Raw genomic sequence first — 25,245 nt, 5'->3', positions numbered from 1 at the left:
CGCGCTCCAAGGTGTCCTGGTTTTCCCAAATGAAAATATGGTCACCCTACTTTATTGTTTACCATAGTGTATAAGGGAAAATGTATATATGAAAAGCTATTTGAAGGGAAACAATATCTTAACATGTCAAGAGATGTATGCTAGTAATTTAGGAGATGAGAGAGAGAATCAGATCAAATTAAAGTATCTTAATATGGACAATATTTTAAGCGTGTAGTTCTTGTTAAAAAGGAAAACAGCTAGAGCATTTGCTGATTCATTTTCATACTCACGGGTACATTATACATGAACTACTCTCCTCTCCATTTTAGAACAAAAAATGTAAGGAATTGATAAATGTCAGAACAAAGTAGCTCTGGGGAGCTAAAATAAATGCATGATATGCTACTGCAGTTTTCCCATTCCAGCTTTTTATCCGTCTTCCTTATTGGCAAAAAGCAGATAGACAGCTTCACAGCAGATAGCCTAACATCAATTTGGATTGGCCTTTTGAACATCACCAAAAACAGGACCTCATCCCCCCACCCTGAGCATTACCCTTGTCTGGCAAATCACTTTAACAGCTTCTACTGTAGATTTGATAAGCAGCTGTTCCCACCTCCCACCAACTTGTCCACATCTCACTCTGACACAAAAAGCTCTACATGCATCAACCACCCTCCTCTTCTTAGGGCTTAGTGATCCATCGAAAGATCACCAAGCAGGATGTGAAAATACATTTTCAGTGCCAAAACACAGATGTTTCCCCCTCGTGTGAGAACCTCCGTGACCACCTGGCCCCCAGGTTAACTCAGAGGGGATACTTATGTGCCCAGTCACTTTTGAAAAATACACTTTAATTCTACATTAATTTTCATTTGGATAAATAAACTATGTGAGGTTCCCTCCTGGTTCAAAGTGTCCAGCATCAACCCAGTCCCTAACATGTGCACCATTGCTGGATTAGTGACTACGGGCCTGTTGTGCTAATATCAGTGTGATCATAAAGTATTCTGAGAAAGCTGATACTGAATCCTCTAAAAGTATGACAAGCCTCCGGCTCAACACTTTGCAGTTTGATCATCAGGCAAATAGGTTAACAGACTATTTACTTAACTTGGGTCAAGACCTTGTTCTGCAACATCACTACTTTCCAAGGACTGTATACAAGGTCATGGTGGTGGACTGCAGTCTTGTTTTTGGCCTTCAACACCAGATGCCCTCCACTGGAAGCAAACCTTGCTTACAGGCTTGTCACAATCTGTCAGTTGATCACCAGCTCCCTGACTCACCAGCTAACATATTTGCAGACCACACGCATCCTGGAAGCATCCTGTTGGGACTTTTCATCTGAGTTAATCCATTCTGAGTATTATTTAAAAAAGAAAAAAAAAAATCACAAACAGTTTCCTCCACCAGGCTTTTACTTTGATCAATGCCTGCAGAGCATTAATACCAAGCCTTACACGACAGATCAATAAAAGACCAGAGTTTTAATGAATATGCTAACTTCACCATGTCGGCTAGTATTAGCAATGTTACATCCATCTAAAGATGTTGCCAGAGAAGTGTGACTCTGAGGGTTGCATTCAAGATGCCCTCAAGGGAAAAGAGCTGGTCAGTCATATCAGATAACTATTAGGTATTTGCTTCATCAGAACTTATTTCACAAATGTGTTGAGATGGTGGTATTTCACTAGTTTTTACATGTTCTTTTTTCCTGATGTTGCAGTCACTTTGTATTGCTATGTCAACCACAATGGCTTTCCTCTGCTTTTTGTCTACCACTACAATGTCCGGTCTGTTTGCCATTACCATTCGGTCCGTCTGTATCTGGAAGTCCCACAAGATCTTGGCTTGGTCATTCTCTATCGCCTTTGGAGGTGTTTCCTACTTTGACCTTGGGCTTTCCAGCCCATACTCTGCACAGATGTTCCTTTATACAGTACTATTCCAGCCACTTGGTTATGGCGCTCCATGTAAGCTTTCCCTGCCAGCATCTTACACACTGCAATTATGTGCTGGATTGTCTCAGGGGCCTCTTTGCACAGTCTGCACCTGGTGTCTTGTCTGGTGTGGTAGATCTGGGCCTCTATTGCTCTGGGGCTTAGGGCCTGCTTCTGTGCAGCCATGATGATTACCTCTGTGCTGTCCTTCAATCCGGCTTTGTCTAGCCATTGGTAGGATTGATATCTGTCACTTTGATTATGTTCTGGTGTAACATCCCGTGTAGGGGCTTATCCTCCCATGACGGAGTCTCTGGCACCTCATCTTCTGTTCCCCATTGTCTGTGACATTCAGTGAGGATGTCGTCTGTTCGAGCCTTGTCCTTGATGTACTTATGGATCTTGGATGTTTCATCCTAGATAGTGGCTCTTTCGCTCCTTAGTTCTCAGTCTCCTTCCTTACGGCTGCCGTACAGTCTCAGGGTACTGGATTTGGGGTGGTACCCTCCATGCATGGTTAGGAGGTTTCATGTCTTAACATCTGTGGCCTGTACCTCCTCCTTCGGCCAGCTTATTATTCCTGCAGGGTATCTGATTACTAGTAGAGCATAGTTATTTATTGCCTGAGACTTATTCTTGCCATTGAGCTGGCCCCTTAGGACCTGCCAATATATATATATATATATATATATATATATATATATATATATATATATATATATATATATACAAATTTATAGGTTGACATTTATAATATCTATACATTGACAATTAAGTCAAGCAGAAGTCAAATTCTCACTTTACAGGTACTAACTTGGCCAAGAATTTATGATTTGGACTGTAACCAACACAAAAGTGCTTCTCGTTACTCTTCTACCCAGCCAAAGGAGCTGTTTGACTGTCAAACAGCTCTACTCCCAGACAACCACCCAAAGAGCAGTGAGTGTGCAAACTGTAGATACAGATTTATCATATTCCTGACAATTTATTTCACATAGGCACGAACACACATCATTACCATCATTGGTGCCCTCAGGGGTAAACATATGCTCCTTTTTGGTTGATATCTCCTGGCACAGGTTAAAAGATTTCTCCCTAGTCTCGCACCACCCTGTGGTCCTCCACTGCGCTTTAGGCAGGACTGATTTCTTGGAAGGAGACGGACAATCAGTCTTTCACAGTACAGTCCACAAACCAGTGACAGGGAGGAATGAATATTGTAATGGTCTCTATAAAGTTGTTTCCCCTCAATGGATGAGAGACTGTCATTTTCTATCATTCCCAAGAATTATCATACAATGTTTGAAGTGCTACTGATGAATAAAGCAACAGATTTTGCATGTACAAAAAATGTGTTGAATTTGAGAATTTATTTATTTTTAAGAAAATTAGAAAGAAAACACAGTGAAGGTGTTTTCAATTATGCTGGAGTTTTTGCAGCTGCGTCTATTTCTTTCTCTAACTTGTTTTCCTCGCTTGCTGTACACAAAAGGCCTTATTCCATAAAAAAAAATACTATGAAAACTCAAATTGAAACAATAAGTGCATTATACTAGAGAGTTGTAATAATTGGAAAAAAGCACAAAAAAATGTGGGTTTGTGTGCTCTGCATTATGCAAAGAACACAAAGAAATTATTGCTACTTGTCCTCATCAGAAGAGATAAATAAGCCAGCTGGTAATTAGCTACACACCAGTTTTCAATAGTACTATTGATTAGACCTTTTGCTCACATGAAATTTATTTTTCTGGCAAATTCAAAGCACAAACATTAATAAAATATCTATTTCAATAGTAAAATTGCATCATATTTTGCTAACTTGTACAGCTGTAAACAAAGACTTGTAAAGAACCTTGTTTTTATTAGATATTGTGATGATGTTTTGTGTTCAACAACACAGTGACCCACAACCTAATGTTTAAAAAGTACTCTTAAAAGAGAACCTTAAAATGTCTTGAAGTTGCCAAGCCAAAGATCAAATCTCTGTGTGACTGAAAATCTAAGATTTGTCTTAGTGTCTTATTATAATACTATTTTTAAGCACTTTAGATATAACAAAACAGAAAACCAAAGCAAAGCAGGTCCTCTAGAGTCTCTGCTCTTAGTATTCCCACCAAATAAAGATAAATGATGTGTCGGGGTTGACAGATGCAGGCTGGGCAGCAATCAACATACAAACAATGATGGATGTTTTTTTGTTTTTTTTTTTTAACCAGCATGCTCTATTGATGATGTAATTTACAAATTACTAAAATGACCGGGCACAGCTGAGTTACCAAACCATGCACCTGTATGCACATACACACACCTACACAGACCATTACTGGCCACTGTGAGAGCTGAGGAGAGGCACAGTAGATCGTTTATGTCGTTCAGTATGTTTATGCTGAATGGAGTGACGTGAACAAAACATGTTGCCTGGCAACTAATTTACACAGATTTTCCTCATTACTGCTCAACTGAGCAAGCATGGACCATTCTGAGTTAAATCTTTGTGACTGAGTGGTGGTTAGGGAGGAGCTGTACTTTTCTTTTTTTTATAAACTTCAAGTAAAATAAAAAAGTAGTATGTTAAGCGTCTTCTAGAGCCATTTGGCTATATATAGCTATAGCATAGCAGGGGTGTTTGAATAGATTTATTTGAAAAATAAAAACATTTTTAGTGCAGTGCTTCTTGAAGATTCTTCACTGAAACATTATTATCATACTATCCTGCATTTTTAAATAGGGTCTGTTTAGAATACATTTAGAGGATTTATTGGTCTCACTTACTGTGTCTGACAGTAAAATAATAAAAAGTAAGAGAGAGACAAAAAAAAGCAGGGAGCATAAAATGTGATCTCCATCTTGGGGCAGTCCTACAACCTACTTGACTAAAACAAAACAACCAAAAACATCCCTCAGCAATGTGTGGGATGTTGTTGTTTAATTTACAGGCTAATCACATCAGGGCTTGGGAGATAACTAGAATGAACTTATTGCTGGTATTTTTCAATTAAAAATTCCAATTACTGAAATTATGTCTGCCAGCAAAATGCCTGCTAATGTTAGATATCGGTTGAAAGTGTCCAACCAGCTAAAAAGGCTGATACAAATATTGCCTGCATTTTCTTTAGATAAGGCTACATTACAATAACAAGCTGTTTACCTGCAGAAACACAGCAAAAAACATAAAAAGAAAGAGATAGAGTAGATAGAGATTATTTTTTTGAATAAATTATACTTTATAATATATTTGTTATTCAAAGCCTGAATATATAGTTATAAATATGTGTAGATGGATATTAACAAATAAAAAAGATATAATTGTATTATAGGTTCTGTTTTTGCCTTATACATATAAATAACATTAAAATATTATTACTGTTTAGTTCCATTAAGAAATATTTTATTATGCTGAATCATGTTTCCTGATATATGTAGCTATTATAGTTGTATTGATAAAGTTTGCAGCACAAAAGATGGAAATGTTTAGATTTCAGTGAAATACTAGTGATTTAATGTGTTGATACTTTACTGAGCCTTCCAAACACACCTTTCCAAAATGGCGACCCCACAGTTCTTCAGCACCGATTGGCCTATGAAGGATTTAATCTTTATATATGTCTCTGCTTAAGGATAGCTTCTGCAGCTAGGATAGCTTTCTTTGTATGTCTCTACAACAAAAACTCAAAGGTAACTGGTGATAAAAAAAAAAAAGACTTTAATCTTTTCACAATCAACAAAATGTATTATAGACTGACAAATACAGTTAACAAAATAGAGTGCATACATTTTGTTAACTGTATTTAGTAAACAGAAAACTGTTGTAAAATAAAACAACTAGAATCCATTCTTACAAAATAACTGAAGGGGTAAATTGGGGACAAAAGTTATACATTTATTCATACATGCATTTTTGAAGTGTGTTTAGATGATCTGTGGTGCGTCAAAAACCACAGTAATAGTTTTACTAAGTATATAATCTCTCACTGAAGGAAGTTGAATAATTGCATTCATATATAATCTGAACATTACTTCCTAGAGCTGACCCTGCTTGCACTCAGTTTTTTACTTGACATTACTAAATTGTTGCACTAAAGACAAAGAGGTTATATGGGAATTTAATAGGAATACAAGAAAAAGTTGCCAGGAAACTTTTTTCAAACCCATTCCTCAGTCTCTGAAAGATGACCTTGAATGTTAAAGTACAATAAATATTCGATGCTTGCCAAAAGTAAAACTCTCACCACTTTGTCTGTTTTTGATTCCTTTTTATGCCTGTTTTTTTCTCACTAAACTGTTGCATTAGAATCAATTACTGTATTGCTATTGTGACCATTGACAACTCCAATTACCTGGGTACATGTGGTAAGGACGAACTTAATCAGTAGCATATTCATCCAGTAAACCTTGCCTAATAGCTACTCATGGATACATTGTCTTAAAACACATTAAAATCACATTACAACCACAAATGTCAGTGTATATTTGTAGTTTTTTTTTTTTTTGTATCCCAACCAACTAACTACCAGCTAGTAGTAGTACTTTTGTCTTTAACTAATTATTTAACCAGCAACCTGGAGTCATTATCTTGTAGAACCACTAGCTTCAAATATCTATAGAGAGTTCTTCTTTACAGAACAGCTCCAGCTCTGCTTCAGTCACAACTCCTGCATGCACTAACAAGCTTTCCCTCAGGATTGCACTTTACAATAGATCTAGCTAACTTTCCATCACCTCTGTTCCTTTTTAAGAAGGTTTCTGTTTGAGGATCCAAATGGAGAGAGAAGACCACAGGAGTTGTTGTAAATAGACAATTTTAACAAACAGAATGGACTGGAAAAAACAGCGAGAAGAGAAGACAGAGTAAGTGAACCGAGTAGTATTTATACAGGGGACTTTAACTACCGGATGCAGAGCAGGTGATTGAAGTAGCAGATGGGGAACAGCTGTTAAAGACAGAAACAGAGGCACTGAGATAAAATAGTGACACTAGTAACATAAATAACAAAGACAAAAAAAAATACAGAAAATGAAAAGAAGCCAAGACTGTTGCAATGAACAGTTTATAATAATAAAAACTAAAACAAAAAAATCAGAGTCCAGCCAATTTTGGCACATTAATAACGAACGTCAGGCTGCAATGGGAGAAACCACTTTTGCGAGGCACAATATCTGTTGGACCGGAGGTTGTCATTTGAGATGCTTCTTAACGAGCTTTTCTTAAGGGTCCAATAATGGGTCCATACATCTTCTGATAAGCTTCTTCTAATCTGCTTTGGTTATTATTATACTGAACAGTAAGCCTAACTAGATTCTATTGATGTGATATTGAGGTCACCCTTTATGAGCCTGACTCGTGTGTTTTCACTTAGTTTAAATGACGGTGACTAGAATATTATCTACTGTGAGCTAGTAATTGTTAGTTTTCCAAATGTTCCTGCTTTCCATAAATCTGTTAGGGGGTCTTTGGAGCAGAGGCGGGTCATGAAACTGGCTGCTTGATGCTGATTGGCAAAGCCCCTGTTTCAGAGTATCAGTGCCACGTTTCAGAGTATCAGCTGCCACTGATATATATATATATATATATATATATATATATATATATATATATATATTAGGGGTGGAACGGTTCACAAAATCCACGGTTCGGTTCGGTTCACGGTTTCGTGGTCACGGTTTTCGGTATGTTTGTTAGCCTGACATGTTGGTCGTGTTGCTGTTAGCATAAACAAAATGTGTTGCACAATGCTTGCACAATGTTGCACTTTTATCCAACACTTTTATCCAACAATTTACTTTCCGCCATCATCGTAGGTCACTCTAAATGCAAAGTGGTCCCATACAGCAGACCTATAAAGTGCTGCCGGGGCGTCTTCCAACTCCTGTTCTTTCTCACTCGTCATACCAACACAATTCTCCACAACAACTGATTTTTTCTGCTACACCCGGCTACGCTGCTTCGCTTCTTCTTCTTGTTTACTATTGGTGGTTAGCTTTGGTCACAGTACTGCCACCTTCTGCTCTGGAGTGTAATCGCTTCGCCTATGAGAAAAAGGAGCAGCGCATGAACCGAACGCAACACACACGACTCGAACCGAGACAGTCGAACCGAACGGTTCGGATGGTTTTCATAAACCGTTCCATCCCTAATATATATATATATATATATATATATATATATATATATATATATATATATATATATACTGCCTGGCCAAAAAATAGTCGCCACCTGGATTCAACTAAGCAAATAGGTATGAGCCTCCTATTGGATAATTACTGCATGGGCAATTATCTTTCAGCTGGCAACAAGTTTTTATAACCCCAACTGGTGCAATGACTTGCTTCTCATTTCCTAAACAACCATGTCGAAAGACACATCCCGTGGTCGTGGAACAGATGTTAGTCTGTTTCAGAAGGGTCAAATCATTGGCATGCATCAAGCAGAGAAAACATCTAAAGAGATTGCAGAAACTACTAAAATTGGGTTAAGAACTGTACAACGCATTATTAAAAACTGGAAGGACAGTGGGGACCCATCATCTTCAAGGAAGAAATGTGGCAGGAAAAAAAATCCTGAATGATCGTGATCTGCGATCACTTAAACGTGTGGTGAGATCAAATCGAAGAAAAACAACAGTATAACTCAGGGCTATGTTTAATACTGAAAGTAAGAGAATTTCCACAGGCCCAATGCGAAGTGAACTCAAGGGATTGGGACTGAACAGCTGTGTAGCCGTAAGAAAACCACTAATCAGTGAGGCCTAACCTGAAAAAAAGGCTTCAATTTGCTAGGGAGCATAAAGATTGGACTGTGGAGCGATGGAAGAAGGTCATGTGGTCTGATAAGTCCAGATTTACCCTGTTCCAGAGTGATGGGTGAATCAGGGTAAGAAGAGAGGCAGGTTTTGTGATGCACCCACCATGCCTAGTGCCTACTGTACAAGCCTGTGGGGGCAGTGTTATGATCTGGGGTTGCTGCAGTTGGTCAGGTCTAGGTTCAGCAACAGTATGTGCTCAAAGAATTAGGTCAACTGACTACCTGAATATACTGAATGACCAGGTAATTCCATCAAAGGACTTTTTCTTCCCTGATGGCACAGGCATATTCCAAGAATGCCAGGATTCATCGGGCTCAGATTGTGAAAGACTGGTTCAGGGAGCATGACACATCATTTTCACACATGGATTGGCCACCACAGAGTCCAGACCTCAACCCCATTGAGAATCTTTGAGATGTGCTAGAGAGGGCTTTGCACAGCGGTCAGACTCTACCATCATCAATGCAAGATCTTGGTGAAAAATTAATGCAACACTGGATGGAAATAAATCTTTTGACATTGCAGAAGTTTATCGAAACAATGCCACAGCGAATGCGTGCCCTAATCAAAGCAAAAGGCGGTCCAACAAAGTACCTTATTTTTGGCCAGGCAGTGTGTGTGTATATATATATATATATATATATATATATATATATATATATATATATATATATATATATATATATATATATATATATATATATATGTAGAGAGAGAGAGAGAGAGAGAGGGAGTTTTTTTATGTTATAATGCTATTCCTTCATAAAAGTCCTGGGTAGAGTGATGTCTTGATTGATAAATGTACGCATGTCTTGAATTCTGCTCTCTTAGCAGCACTCCCTCTCCGTTCTGGAAAAAAAATGTTATGACAGGGTGATGTAGAGCTGTCATTCCCTGTGCCCTCTAGGAAGCACCTACCATGACTATGCTGCGCCTGCCCAGTAAACAGCTAATGTAGCTAATGTCCAAGTCATGAAAATGTTGGTTTTCATCAATCCAAGAGAGGTCTCAGGCTTTGTTCAGCTTTCCTGAAGAAGAAACTAATCTAGACGTGCCAAACTGCGAATTCATAAAATAGGTAGCACTCAAACAGGGAGTGGCAGCATCACAGTGAAGGCAAAGACTTTCCTCCACACTAGAAGAAAACAACTATTATTTCACGACATCTAAATACTCCATAGTGATAAAAGGCTATATTCCATCATACTGTATTTATGCCTACAGTTGAATTGGGAAGGCTTATATACAGTAGAAATATTAAATATCAGCTGGTTAAGGCCTTTTTGATAGTTGATAAAGGTATCCTATTGCAAAGCTATCACAAAAAAGCATGTCAATTTAGTTAAAAGTCGAAAGTCAAAACCAAGACCATTTTTAAAACACTAAAGTTGCAGAATGTACTAATGGTATTGGTTATTTAAAAAAATCTAATCTTAATCTTCCGACTATTGGAGCAAGCCAGGGAAATACCTAAATAATAAAGCCTGGTTGGATTATAGGATAACTAAACTCTAGATATCAGAGCATACAACCTATCTAGAAGTGGAATGCTAGCACATGTCACCCCAACATCAGTCTTGTTGAGGGTGAGAATGTAATGGTGTGCAGCTGTTTTTCAGGACACAGTTCAAGGAATCTCATTTAACTAAAGAAAGGATGAATGGAAAACTGTCATAGGAAATTCTGCTAAAAGCCTGTGAAAAAAATTAAGGTTTCTCAACAAATGATCCCACACAGGCAAGAAAACAGTTGGTTTCAGAGAAAGAAAAATAAGCAGCTAGAGCAGCCCAGGTAATCACCAGAGTCGAATTAAACTAAAATTTCATGAAAGAACCAAAGATGACAGTATAAAAAAGACAGTTTGTGTAAAAGAATGATTTGAACTTGGTCAAAATCTCACATGATCAATGCTTGTGACCAGTTTTTTCCACAGAGGAGAAACCCTAAAAGTAACATTAGTTAAATATATATTAGTAAGGTCCTTAACTGCTGGCTCCTGGGTCCTTTCAGCTTTTAACAGATCAAGGTTAAATCCACCTTTGATATTAACATGTGTGAATTACTTGTAGTGATACTGACATTTGGTGTAATGCTACTTTCACATGTGACAAGAATTTGGCCAACAAAGCGCCTGCTGCTTCATTTTTGAAGCTTGTACACATTAAGGTCATACGCGCCTCAAGAGAATCCTTGATGCTCCTCAAGCGCGTCCAGTAAAGTGTTTCTAAATGTGTCTGATGCTTCTGCTACTTCTGTGTTAAATGACAGAGAGTGGCTTTGCTATATATGCTGTGATAAGTGGGTAAAAAGTAGTTGTAATATATTTTATATTACAGTGCACCCGGAAACATCGTCTTTACAGTCAGTTTATCAAGATTACGATTCTGGCTTAAAATATTATTTTCGGAGGCGCTCAGATCCCCATATACCAGCAGTGCGCTGTCACCGGGTATCCCCAGCAGCAGCTATGGGGTTTCTCCTACTGTTCGTCATGGCTGGAAGTAGATATTAATGTTTTGCAGGTATGTGGTAAAAAATGCAGGCAGCAGAATTATAACCGCAAACATATTTTACAGGCAGGTTTCAACATTTTAAGTTAATTTAGGAATTAATAAACAGTTTCAGTGAAGTGATCATAGTTCTCTGCATCAGCAGTGCTGTGTCAGTCTCCCTGCTAGCTCCCAGATCAGCTTCTCTGTTGGTTGATGTGGCACGTCGAGCAGCAAAAATAAAATGTTTCCAACTCCAGCATCTGCTGCTTGTGACCACGTCATTCTCCTCAGATGTTAAGAAGCTCATAGGGCGCTGCTCCTGCTGCTCTAGAGGCACTGCAGGACCTTTTGATGCGCCTTGATACACGTCAACCATTGACTTTGCATGTAAACCATTTACTTGTACTGCTTCAATCGCGGGCAATGTGAACATAGCATTAATCTTATTGCAGTTACTGAAAGTATATATTAGCTGAATAAAACAATGTGTTTGATTCTACTTTAACCTCTTTACATTTCACTTTGATATGAGAGAAAAAAATAACAGAACAGGCATCAAGCAGTAGGTAAACATAATGCCTTACAATCCTTGTAATTGTTTTATTTTTTTTGTAAGCATGGTGTAGACATTTTTTTAAGAATTAGGTTCATGTTAGATGTTTGCTAAACCCCTGTACTGTGAGTGGGTGATTACTATCGAGGATTTATATATAGTCAGTCTCTGCACCTATGATTGAAGCGTTGGTAGAATAGGCAATTTTCCAGTCATTGCACCTAATCAGTCTTCTGTAGGATGGAAATAACCTGTACAAGCAAACCGAGGTCTGTCAGCCAGCTATTAGGGCAGAATGACTGTACTCAATAATTATCTGAGCATTTGTCCCTTATCCTAGTAAGCTTCTTCTAGATTCTAGATTGACATAAACAGAAGACTAATTCCTTTAAATGCCCACATTTTTGTCAGTGATGATTTAAATACACTACTTCACCTTAAATCTGTTCGCCAATGCACTTCATCTGCATTGCATGTTCTTTTTAAAGTTGAGCACAAAGCATCAGGAACCTAGCATTAGCACAGAGGTTGATGCCTTTTTCTAACTCACTTTTTAAACTAATTTGCAACTTATAGAGCTGAGGCTTAATCAGGACAAAAATAAAATAAATAAATACATTGTTTTGTTTATTATATTGGCATTATTAAACTTTTTTAACTCATCAAAGACAATAAATACAAAGCTCTTGGTTTTTAATCTAATCATTTGAAACAACAAGCAAAAATGTCAGCCTAACAGCAGCCAAATCTGTGAGCCCTTCAGATGTTGGAAAGGCAGAAATGTCATTTCAAATTCAATGCTTGATCTGATTTCCTTTTTTTGTCTTTGTTTCGGTTTTTCCAGTTTCTAAGTTAAAGAAAGTAAGAGTTCCTCTTTTCCTTTGTATTTAGCAGCACTTTATTTCTAAAGCTTGTTTGTTTTTTTCCATACTTAATTTATTCACAGTCTATACTGCAGCCCACACAATTGACCTGCGGTGTTATGAGCATTAGAAATTACACAATGGTGTGTCTGCAGAAAAATCAGTGGGTGATGGATCTTCTACGCCTTTGTGTCGAGAAGCTTTGAGTAATTAAATCTGGCAGCAGCAGTAAAATGCTAGATTGGACCAGCAACAGTTCAGTTTTTTTTCACTTCTTGTTTTTTAGTTAGAATAGGTCATGTGAAGGAAGGTAAAGATTTAAAGGACAAATCATTATTTTACCAATTAATGCAAGAGCCTTATCCAATAGAAAGGTATCTCCTTAGAGCAGAACTTCTAACAGCAACATTATTTTAGAGTAGGGACCCACAATGCATTATTATTCCACTAATAAGGGTATTATGTCCTTAACCAACCCTAAGTGAAAAGAAAAAAGAATGCTCTTTAAACTACAAGTTTAACACAGTTTCTTACATAAACATATAATTTCAATTCAGTTTTTTTATATAGCGGCAAATTCACAACACGTCATCTCAAGGCACTTTACAGTTCAACCAGATCATACAGTCAAATTAATACAAAGTTTTCTATCTAAGGAAACAAGTTGATTGCATTGACTCATTGACTCAAATACAATCCCTCACACTAAGCATGCTTGTATATAATAAACACTTTATTTCTCCAAAAAATAGTTATTTAACCCTTTATTAAATTTAACTTGACAGGAATGTGTTTAAAATTACACTATTCAGATTAAACATGAACAAATTTCTGAATTTCCTGCTTAAAGTCACGAGTTTAGCGTTGTTGATAGTTTTGTGGACTATTTTAAATAGTAAGTGAGCCTTAGAACAAGGCTTTTAACTAGCAATGTGAACGGGCCTACACTGTACGCCCTTTACTAAAAAAACGAAAAATTGTACGCCCTGTTTTTGGGATGTACAGCTTTAATTTTCCCCCAGAAACACAAATGTTCAAAATTTCACAAGCAGCAGATGCTGGAGTCCGAAAAATTTGATTTAAGTTGCTCGACGCGACACATCAACTAATCAGAGAAGCTGATCTGGAAGCTGGCCGGGAGACGGACAGCGCTGCTCGTGCAGAGAACTATGATCACTCCTCTGAAACAGTTTATTAACGACTAAATTGTTGAGGTATATTACCAACATGGAACTAAATCAGTGGGCTGAACCATCTCCGTTGCCACCTGAACCACCTCCTTTGTTCTTCTCCACAATGGAACTACCCCCACGTCACTCACAGCACGGACCTATCAGCCAATGCGCAGACAGGAAGTGCCCGCACGTCATCCATGGGTTAAAAAGCGCAGCGCGAAAAGACTCTCTCTTTTTCCATGGGTTTGCAGCCCGTCAGAAGAGACCCCTTTCACGTGAAATACCAGAAGAAAGCTGACTTGAAGTAGCTTTCGTTTTCCTGCGTCAAAAGTCACGGATCGCAGTGTTCCATCGTGCATAGCGGCTGCGCTGACTGGGAGACAGAAGCCTTTGAAGCTGACCGCGGAGCTTCGTTCTCCCCTTCCTTGGACAAATCGGCTGAGAGGACGCTCTCTAGCCGACCACCTCCTAAGATCACCTCCTAAAATCCCTCCTTTCCAACTCGTGAGCATATCAACCCCTCTGCTGCGGCCCTGAGCCGACTGAACTTCCCGAGGGGCGGACCGGTGGCAGAGAACCTCTGCCCGACAGAAACCAAGCTGCGCTTGCCGTGGAAACGCCAACCTCCCTCGGACGACGCATCTCACAGTAAAATCAATTTACTTTCCTTTTGATGCATCAGGATTGCTGTGCTCAGGCGAGAGAAAGGCAGTTTAGGGTTTTGAATTAATGCTGATGTTCTTTTTTTTTATCTGTGCTGATTAAGGGTTTGTTTATTTGGTTAAAATAAGTGTGTGCTTCTTTACTTTCTTTCTTGGCTTTCCTGTCCTCTTCGTTGTTTCTGCTTTGAGATAGAGATAAAGTTATCACATTCAGCCACGTGGGGTCCCGTGGTCGCCGCCATCTTGATTACAGGTCGCCCCCCCCCCCCATTTCTCTTTGTTCCCCCTCACCGCGTGGAGAACAAAGGGGGGTGGTCCCCATTTAGCCACAACCATTCACACACATCACTACGTTGCCAGGCAAAAAGGGGTTTTTGCTAAACGCTGCTATTGTTAATACATGTTTAATAATTTACCAATACTAAGCTGGATGTATTAATGTACACGATCAATTGTACTGTTATCATCACACCTGCTGCTTTGTTAATGCATTTAATTATTTGCTGATTTTAAGTTGGATGTATTAGTTTACATTGATCAATTGCACTATTATACTTTGGACAATTTCAGACGCCAGTAATGGTTTTATTTTGTTTCTATCTCGTTTAATTCTTTATTTTCGATTTTCTTTTTTCACTAGTCATTTAATCTACCTCGTGTTTATTTTTCTAGTAATGTGTGGTGTTTGCATAGATGTTAGATTTCTGTAATCCTGAATTATTAGAATAAAGACATCATTGGTTAATCTGTAGTGGTTTTGGTCGTTCATATAACGGAGGGTTTATCACTCAGAGCAGATCCACCCCCTTTTGGTAATAGTGCTTTGCTGATAACTTAACCGGGGCCACTAGACTGGTGGATACCTGGATTTTAACAGCCGGACCCGGAACCCTCCAGTTGTGGATCAACAACCGGTAAGTAGATAATTCAGGGCTATAATTATCGACCTAAGAACACTAAATTGATTTTGCCTTCGATGTTGAATAGGATAATAATTAATTATAACTCCAGTTCTAGTTAACCATCTATTCATTATCTGCAGGACATTATTTTTGCACAACAAAATTAACTTAAAATGTCGAAACCTGCAGCAAAAAATATTCGTTTTTATTATTCTGTTGCCTGCAGTTTGTACCATATACCCAAAAAACCCTAACATCTATTTCCAGCCCTCAAGAACAGTAGGGAAAAAAAACCCAAGAGGCAACCTGGCCTGATGCAGCTGCTGGTGGGGATTCCCAGTGACAAAGCATCATCGCTATGTGGAGATTGAGGGGCTACAACAGCGAAATAATATTTTAAGGCAGGATTTTAATCGTGATTAAAATGCAGGGACAATGTTTTGAGGTGCACTTTCTGACATTAATGTGTAAAAGCATCAAAATGAAGCAGCAGAAGCTTTTTTGAAAATCAAATTGCAGTGTGAACGTAGCATTACACTTTCTGATTGTTTAAATGAACCTATGAAACATAATATTGTACCTAAAAATGATCTCCCGTCTTCCTCATGAAATTTCCACCTCTAGTAAAGCACAAATACTTACCATAATCAGGACAAAGGTAGTTTTGTAACAAAGATAACAAGTTAGCTGTATTCCACATCAAAATGCATGAAATTGTGTTTCAGAGAGTGTAAATGTAAACTCCTGGACCCCCCTACACTGCACAAAGCCTAAAGAGGTGATATACCATGGTGTACACCCTATGAAATATTCCTCTTGGGATATTATATTACAATATTCAGATTAAACATGAAAAAATTCCTGAATTATTTCATGGTTCATGAGAGTTGAAATATTCAGACAACAGTCAGAATTAAGACTAAATCTTTTTTAATGGCAACAAAGATACTATGTTGAGGTTATTTGCTTTAACAAAATATTATTGAAGGTGTATGTATGCTAAACATAGGCTGTCTACAGTATATGTATAATTTTGATTCTGGTTTAACCAAATAAGTATTTCTTTAAATCTTCTTTAAATACATTTTTTTATGGAAAAAGGACAAATAAAATATTTAAAGTAAATAATAAATTTGTACATAAACCGATCAACAAAGCTACAAAAAACTTTAAAATTCTGTTTAAAACTTTTTATGTAAACTGAAAACTTTTGTGCACCAGCTAAGGAACTTCATTTCAAATCAAAACATGTTTCTATCCAAAAATTGGAAAAAAGTACAACTAATCTTTTTAACTTTTTCAGTTTTTCTTCTTTTTTTTTTTTATTAGAACATGATTATGTTGAATCATCATCTGATTGACCATCACTTGAGACTTTGATAAAAAAAAAAAAAAAACTCATTTTCTTTAAGCAACTCCTAATGAAGCAAACTCTGCAACATTATGTAAGGTTTGATGTGCTGCTTAAAAAGAAAACCTGCAACCGCAGCAGCAACATTTAAGGGAATAAGCCTGGCAGTTAGTTGTCAGTCTGAGCAGAAACACAATTGAAAAGAAAGAGCAGATTTGAACTAAAGTTAAGAATAACATGAGCAAAACAAACAGCAGTATTTTATTTACTTTACATCACAGTTTAGATCAATTAGTCAAAATAAAACAAGTTCGTGATCCACATCTGGTCCCAAACAAAACACTATGGTCAATAGCTGACCTCCACTAAGCCCCACCCCCTGAGAACAGGAGGTCACTGTTTTTGCTGCAAAGCTCCATATGTGAGCCACTTGACTAAATCAAGATGAAAGGCTGTCGCAAGACAGAGAACAAGTTGGTATCACTTAGTCTCCTGTAGTAAAGCTGTTGGCCAGAGGGAGTGGCGATGGTGGTGTGACGAACAGCTGTGTCACACCATGGCTATACGTTTGGCTCTCATTCTACAATTCTCAACCAATCTGTACTTGGACCAATTGATCCTCGACCAACCCTATACCACACTGAGGATTTTAACCTCGGTTACAGTGTATACGGATCAAAACGACATTTTACAGTTCAACGTCTTAATTAACTCAAAAATTATCTGAGCATTTATTTCTGATTATGTTAAACCTGGTTAGCTTCTTATTCCAAGTACAGATTCTACATTGACACACAAACACAAAAAGAAATCACTTCCTTGGGTGCTGACATATTTGTCTGAATCCACTTAAAACAATACATCTCCTTAAAAATGTGTCAACGACAGCACTTAATTTGCATTTCATGACAGCTAAACCTGAAATAACTCAAGAAAAACTATGAAGGCTAATAATCTGTATTCTTTATCCAATGCAGGCAAGTTTTGGTAAATACTCTGTAATGTGCTAATTTCAGTTTAGATCATTGCAAACATTTTCTGATATTAAATCTGGGAAAACTTTAGCCCTTGAAGTCAATTCAAGTAATGTTACCATCTCAGCCTAAACTCAGGTCTTGCAGCAGCAGATTAGTTTTTATCTTTCAGTAAAACCAAAAGGAACCACATGCAAAACTCAAGATTTCTAAGAAATGTTATTGAAACTCTTTGAGATTAAGCAGGTACTTTGTATATGACAGAGGACATTTTTATTCAAATGAAAAACAAAAAAACTAATTTTAACTCCCACACTAAATGTAGTAGGTTTTTAATTCAATTACCAATAAAAAGCATATTTTCAGAAACCTTCCATTATGCAATAAATACAAACAAAAGGAACATTTTTGATAAAATGTCTTCTATAACTCTATACCATAAAGAAATGTAAGAATGTTTACCTGTTTGAGCTTCTTCAAATCTTCATCCAACTCGAGATTGTCCAAGATAACAGCCACAAAAAGACTCAGCAGGATCTAAATCGCAAAAAGAGAGATTAGAAGCACATCTGCTGTGGGTGAGCTTCTTACAATATGTTAATGTCATAATTACCATCACAATAAGAAGTGACAATGCAGTCTTTGTACACATTTTCACCGTACACAGTCTGTATTGTATTCGTATTTGTAGCTTGTTCTGTGCAGCAAGACGTCATGTCAGTCTGAGGAAAGACTTGATTCATCCTGAGACTTTATGTGCTGTCTGACGGCTTCTTGTATCAGAGGGCCAAACACTGAAATGTCAGCGCTTCATACGTCTGCATCTCTGATTATCTGTGATTAGATGTGCCACTTGAGTGAACAAAGACAGATGCTGGTACTGAATAGATGAGCTAAGAAATTCAAGCATTGATTTGACCATTTTGTTCTGTGCAGGTCCTTAGAAAAGCACTTAAACTGATTAAACCTGTTCATATTTTGAAATTCATGCAAACAGACACATTTTTGATTAGGATTTTCTAATTTCAAATTTTCTAATTAGAAAGTGAAAAAATAGTTGTTTAAAATCATATTTATGAATTAAAAAAATATATATTTCCATGAGTATTAATATCCTCTATTCTAACATTCAGAGCTAATAATTGCTTTCAAAGTTACCTATAGATTGCTCCATCTGTAATTTATTTTCTGTATAGATAAAGTTGGTGAGAGGATTTCAGGTTTTTAGCAAATGTTTGACTATAAACAGCATATACAAGTAGCAAACCAGAGAGCTTGGGGATATAGACTGATAGAAGTAAAACAAAGTAATGTTCAATCAACTGTTTTTCAGAGGCAGATAAAATAGCCATATTTGTGAACTCCCACTGTTGTAAAAAAAAAAAACTGTATTCTGTTTTACTTTGTTCTATGTTTTCTAGTTTTAGTGGTTTCATTCTTATTTTGTTGTGTTTTCTGGTTATTTTCAGTTCTCAGGTTTTTATTTGTTATCCTCTGCTGCCCTCTTGTGTTCTCCTTTTCCCCTAGCTCCTTTCCTTGATTCTGCTCTGCTCACACCTGCTCCCAAATCTGCTCGTTAGCCCTCTCTTTGTTTCAGTCTCCCATAAATACTCTCTGTGCAGTTCTTCAGTGCTGGTTCCTCATCTAACTTCCTCCTACTCCGTCTTTCTGAGCCGTCCTCCTCTTGATTGTTTCCCCCCTCATGTCTTCATGGTTTCTGATTTCTTTGGACTTTGTTTTCATCTTTTGATTTTTTAATTTCCTGCCTCTGTGTTCAGTTAACCTTGGATCAAGCCTACAAGAAAATCACCTCTGCCTCCCTGCCTCTGCATTTTGGGTCAACAATCCACAACCTAATCCTGACAGCGATGCTAAAGAAGCCTTTAGAACCAAAACTGAGCTTTTTGGATGAAACCTAGCAGTGCACATCAACCTTAGTAAAACATTCCAATGTTGGGATAATGTTTGGATTGTAGAAATATTCCTCAGTCCTGATGGGAAAGCTGAGTTAGATCGAAAGTATTCTTTGTCAGAATGACCTAATCAAAGTCCAAACCTAAATAAAATTGAGAATCTCTGTTAAATGATTGAAAGTAAATTTTGACAAATATTGAGCTACAGCCCAAAGAAGACTGCCAAAAAAGTAAGCCTGTACAAAGTGTGGTGGGGGCTGCATATGAAACTCAAATATTCCCAAACTTACACTCCACAAATTGCAGGACTTTATGTTGGTTGATCCTTAAAATGTACATTTAAACACATGAAACATGTAGTTTGCCACATAATGTAAAACTGCCGAAGGGTAGGAATACTTTCCAGGGTAAAAGCACCTTGTTTTCACTTATCAGGGTATAAGATGAAATTGCAGAGAACATGACTGCGTAATCAAATGTGTTAACAGCAAAAAACAATTAGCTTTATGGTGTTTATTAGACAAAGCATAAATAGTCCAGTGTGTTCCTCACCAGGGTAGCAAACAGATGGTAGAGGATGAAGTAAATGGCTACAACTGGAGCCCACACTTGACCTACAGCCACCAGAGTCTGGTCCATGACATCTATCCAGCCCTCCTGGGTTAGAATCTGGAACATGGACATGAACGCCTACACGGAGAAAAAGAACAACAACAAAAAAAAGTACGATAAGGACTAAACAGGGGAACAGACAGTGGAGGAGGAGGAATCTGCATGGACAGACAATCCGACATTTTAAACCTGCTTTTACACTCGAGAGAAAATATTTCTCAGCTGATGCATTAATTACCTTTTGACCATCTATTCCCTCCTTGTAAACAGATGAGAGCCATGTAAGTAAAGACGAGTAAAGACATGGACATCTTTTTGGACAGAGGTCAGCTGAGGAGTTAGAAACAACCAGCTGTGAAAATGGTGGGCCCTGAAGTTAAATGGCACCCCTGAATTGAATTTTTTTTGTCAGAGGCTTCATGCATTCCTCAACTCTCCCCTCCTGCTGCCATGTCTGGGTCAGATTAAATAACGATAAACCCAAAGGTAGCTCATAGGGAAGATAGACAGACATCATTAACTGTGAAAGTGGCAGCTGTTGACTAGCAGCCTTTCATGTTCTGCTTGCTTGAGATCAGTAAAATGTTGGAAGAGAGAGGGGAAAAAAAGACAGAGGTGGAAAGTTGTCGCTAATGAGAGAAAGAGAAGTTTGCAAGCACTTTGAAATCAAAGGCAGTAGCACATCTGTCGACCCATCATGCACCCCGTCATCTCACCCGAAGCCTTTCCAATCGCTCCTTTCAGGCAATGTTCCAAAGACTCTTGAGATGTTAAACCTCTATTTGCTGGTTTTCATTTTCTAAAATCTCTGAATATTTTAGCATAAGATTTGATGCACTGCTGAAATTTGTGAAATATTTTAACTGATTCAATATGAATAAAGATCTAGAAGGTATTTTTGTGCAGTTACACAAACAAATGTCTCCCTTGGGAAAACACAGTGACTAAAGAAGATCTATGCCTCAGATATTCAGATAACAAGGTGGATAACAAATGTCTGTAAGCAATGCAACATCAGTTCACTAAAGTTAAATTTTTTAGACAGTCACACCAAAATAAATAAAGAATACTTATTAGCAAAATACTGTATAGCATATAGAATAAAGGCATTTGAAAGTTTTTAAACAATCAGTTTGCAATGGTAATTTACAATTCTGCAATGCAATGTAACTATAGTTCTACCAGAAAACAGAGGTGGAAGTGCAACACATGGCCGTGCAAAACTGAGGAAGATGCAATCAAATCACTAGAGGGAAACACAGGGTTGATAAAATGAGCCAATTGAAAATCTATTGAACCACCAGAAAAAATCGAAGTCTAGAAAAGTAGTTTTTTCTTAAAATAAGTGCATTTTTTCTTGAATTGAGGAGGTAAAAGAGACATCTTGCCAATGAAACAAGACAATTTACACTTAAAATAGGAAAACACAACTGCAGTCTTATTTCAAGTGCATATTATCTAATTATCTTATTTTAAGAGTAAAAACACTAATTCCATTGACAAACTATCTCATTTACCTACTCAAATTAAGGGTAAATAAACTTTAAGAAATTTTTACTTTTTTCTAGAATGTTCTTCCTAATCCAAGTTGTTTAAAATAAGTTGATACTGTACATGTCATCTTAAATCTTTAAACTCAGAGAATGTACATTTTAATCTGAAGGGCATTCACAACAGCTGAAGTTGTATCAGTTAAAAAACACTGTACTGAATGTATTTTTGGTTGCAAATCTGAGTGTGGAGAGTTGTTTACCCTGGGAAAAGTTGTAAAGCGGTCCAGCTCCTCCACAAAACAAAACATTTGCAGACTGATGGCTGACATAACGATGAGAAGACTGGCTGTGAAGACCACCAGGCTGCCAAGTTTTTTACCCGGACCAAATATCTTGTAGACAAAGTCCTCCAGAGCAGGAGAAATCTTTATCAGACGGACAACGCGTAGCACCTAAGGATAAGAAAGACGAATGCATATTCTAAATTCAATGTGTTTTCTTTTTTGGGGGTTTAATGTTTATGATATCTACTTTGCATATAAAAAAAGAAGAAAATTGGTACATATTGATCTATCCATCTGTTAATTCCAAAATCTGTCATAAATAAAGTTACAAACACAGCTGAGAGATCCACAATCTAACAGTAGCTCTGCGTTGATTCTGCGCTCTGTCAACAGATTTAGCCTTTGTATTGCTGGTGGCGACAGAAACCCCTAAAAGGTAATGTATCTTTGTCAGGTTTTGATTGAAAATCTGGAGTGTGGTTATTGATCAAAGTCTTCAGTGTATAGCTTCTGGCCAAAGATTTTTCTTTATAATCCAACATTAAATAGATTAATGATTGTATTTGATTCCCTGGAAACATAGCCAAAAAAAGACAGGTATAGAAGGAAACAAAGACAATATAGACTGTAAATGTACTGAGCTCAGTCTGACAGATGGAGCATGAAGACATTCACTCCCTCTTAAAGGAGAATCTCTTCCTGTCTTATAGGAGCTTACTATTGTGTAAGGCACTAGTTTTTTGGATGAGCGGTTGTTAGCAGCTACTATTTGTATTTGGTAATATACATATCTCACACTGCTTTTCTACTTGGTTTTATATATATATATTTATATATATTTTTTTTTTTTTTTCAGCCCACTATAATATGGATGCAGATCACAAAGAACGAGAGAGGAAAGCATACATGTTGAAAAGGGACATATTTATACATACATATTTCTCCTTTAAAGGCTGTTATAGTTATCAGTTATATTTCCAATATATGCCCCTGGATAAAATCACAAGATTTATCTGATTAGACAAATTGACTGCTGTCTCTTCTGTTACTGTTAACCTACTGTAATTCATTTATCAAATGCAAAAAGTATGAACAAAATTCTTTGATTTTTTTTTTTCTTTATCGGACACTTCAACTTGGGAGTTAATTGAAAATATAGTGAATAGATAATAAATGCATGGCCAAGTAAAGAAGATCATTTATTTCGATTAATTAATTAATTGCAAAACAAAATAGGCTGTCCTATACACCCCTTCTACAGGTCATAACCTTGTTTTATTGAAGATATGCTTTTGTGAGTCCAAGTCTTGATTGTACCTCAAGAGAACAAACAGACTTAATTTCCAACTGTGTTTTCAGTATATGGTTTGGCTTTTGCTTCTTGCAACACACAAAAACATCTGACACCTTCATTTCAAGTTTACAATTTCCCACCACAGAACTTGGTTATTTCTAATACAAAAATGTAAAGTTTTTTTTAAGGGTTAATGAACAGCTGGAAAAGTGTGAATCAGAACTGTGAGTAGGGCATGGAAGTCTGTGACATTTTACACTGGGATGTAATAAGTCTAACCTTTAGCACTGAAATGCCCCTTGGTTGGATACAACCAAAATAAAATGAAAGAAAAAGACTAGCATTGCTGGGCCTGGTTTTTCTTCCTATTGCGAGGGCACATTCTATTTCCCCAAGGATCTTTAAGGTTAATTACTTGTGACTAAATGTCATCCGTTTAAACTCAAACTTGAAAAAATAGCAGAGAAGTTTGATAGAAAGGTTTTCCACTGAGAGAGAAATTCCTCATGGCTCCTCTACAACAACGCTGATTAGATAGAAGCTGAGGGCTGAGTAAGATTGTGAGAAATGTTATAAAGGAAAATTTGGTGCTATGTAAATTTCTGGATGTTTACACCCTCATGAAAAGAAAAGAGGAGATGTGCTAACAGTGATTTTACTGGGTTCAGCTGCTACATCCATTTCTGCTATGCCTGCTTTACAAAATAATTAGGCTGAAATTTGCCCCAACCTCCCCTTACAACACTTTTAAGGATGTCCTTTTCATGCTGATTGGTGTTTCATAAGACGTTCCTGCTGTGTGTGATGTGTCAAGTGATCTAGTCTATTTAGTTAGATGTTGGGACCACTCATACTTCATATTTTAAATATCCAAACTCTTAGATTGTTTTTGTTCTGTTTTTTTTTTCTCTGTTAAAAATAGTCTCCAGCTATTACCGTTTCTTCTTCTTCATCTGCCATCTTTATTTACTCTTAACTCATGTTTGGTCTCAAGAGGTTTTGTGAGATTTATATCGGATTTTTTTCTGAGTGAAATGCTCTTCTGTGTAGACAACGTAGCACCAAACCTGCTATATCTATGATAGTTTTATTATCACCTGTGATGTCTACTGAGTTGGAAAATAAACAGACAAGTTTAAAATCTTTATATGTCAACTAGGCTTTATGGAATTTAAAAGGCCTAATATAATCCATAACCAGCTTATTTGAGATTTTAACTATGTTATGAGACTTCATCAAAATCCTGCACAAAGTGATGTTAATTGATTCATGCATTTTGCTGTAGTTTACTGAAGTTTACATACTTTACATACTTTAAAAATGGCTTTGGTAGCATGCTAATATTTGATAATGATATTTTATGATGGTTCTTGATTTTCATGAGAGTTAAAGCTACAGTGTGTAACTTTTAGCGACATCTAGTGGTCAGACTGCAGACTGCAGCAACATGAACATCTCCCCCCCACCGCTTCTCCCCCCCAACAGTACAGCGAGCGTTACGGGACAAAATGTCTTCCACGACGTCCGCATCACCTACCTTCTCAAGTAATGAGGTTTGTTTACATACATAATTTTACAGATAGTACGGTATTTCATTAGTCTGTGTAGGGTATAGATTTCATGTAGACTTAAGACTTAAATATACCCGATCTCGCAATCACTAGTTTGTTGGCTCTGCTCTGCCGTAGCGCAAAGATGTCTGCCTCCGTGGCTGCGAGACCCGCTCCTATGTAATTATAAATAACGAATTCTAAGGCAACGCAAATATTAAGGTTAAGAGGCTGAGCTCGTAGATGATGATAAAATAACATAGTTATGTATAATATATTACATTTCTGACTGTATATCCCTGTAATTATTACACACTGTAGCTTTAAGCATGATGGGTTTTTTTTTTAGATTTTTCAGCCTAGGTAATTTGGTCAGACATTCTTTAAGTGACTTCT

General features: G+C 37.2%; 1 protein-coding gene across 4 annotated transcripts in view; it reads right to left on the bottom strand.

The window, feature by feature from the left end:
- nalcn (sodium leak channel, non-selective) overlaps nt 1-25,245 on the bottom strand; it is a 115,491-nt gene that overhangs the window by 34,392 nt on the left and 55,854 nt on the right. For all 4 annotated transcript variants that reach the window (XM_038284807.1, XM_038284806.1, XM_038284805.1 and 1 more), the window contains 3 exons: nt 21,982-22,173; nt 20,169-20,306; nt 18,166-18,240 (listed from right to left, as the gene is read on the bottom strand). In XM_038284807.1, coding sequence (XP_038140735.1) covers nt 18,166-18,240; nt 20,169-20,306; nt 21,982-22,173 — 405 coding nt within the window. The remainder of the gene's footprint in view (nt 1-18,165; nt 18,241-20,168; nt 20,307-21,981; nt 22,174-25,245) is intronic.

This window comes from Cyprinodon tularosa, unplaced genomic scaffold, assembly GCF_016077235.1.
Source record: "Cyprinodon tularosa strain WSP-4 unplaced genomic scaffold, ASM1607723v1 ctg202, whole genome shotgun sequence".
Taxonomy (NCBI): domain Eukaryota; kingdom Metazoa; phylum Chordata; class Actinopteri; order Cyprinodontiformes; family Cyprinodontidae; genus Cyprinodon; species Cyprinodon tularosa.
This window is presented reverse-complemented; position numbering and strand designations above follow the sequence as displayed.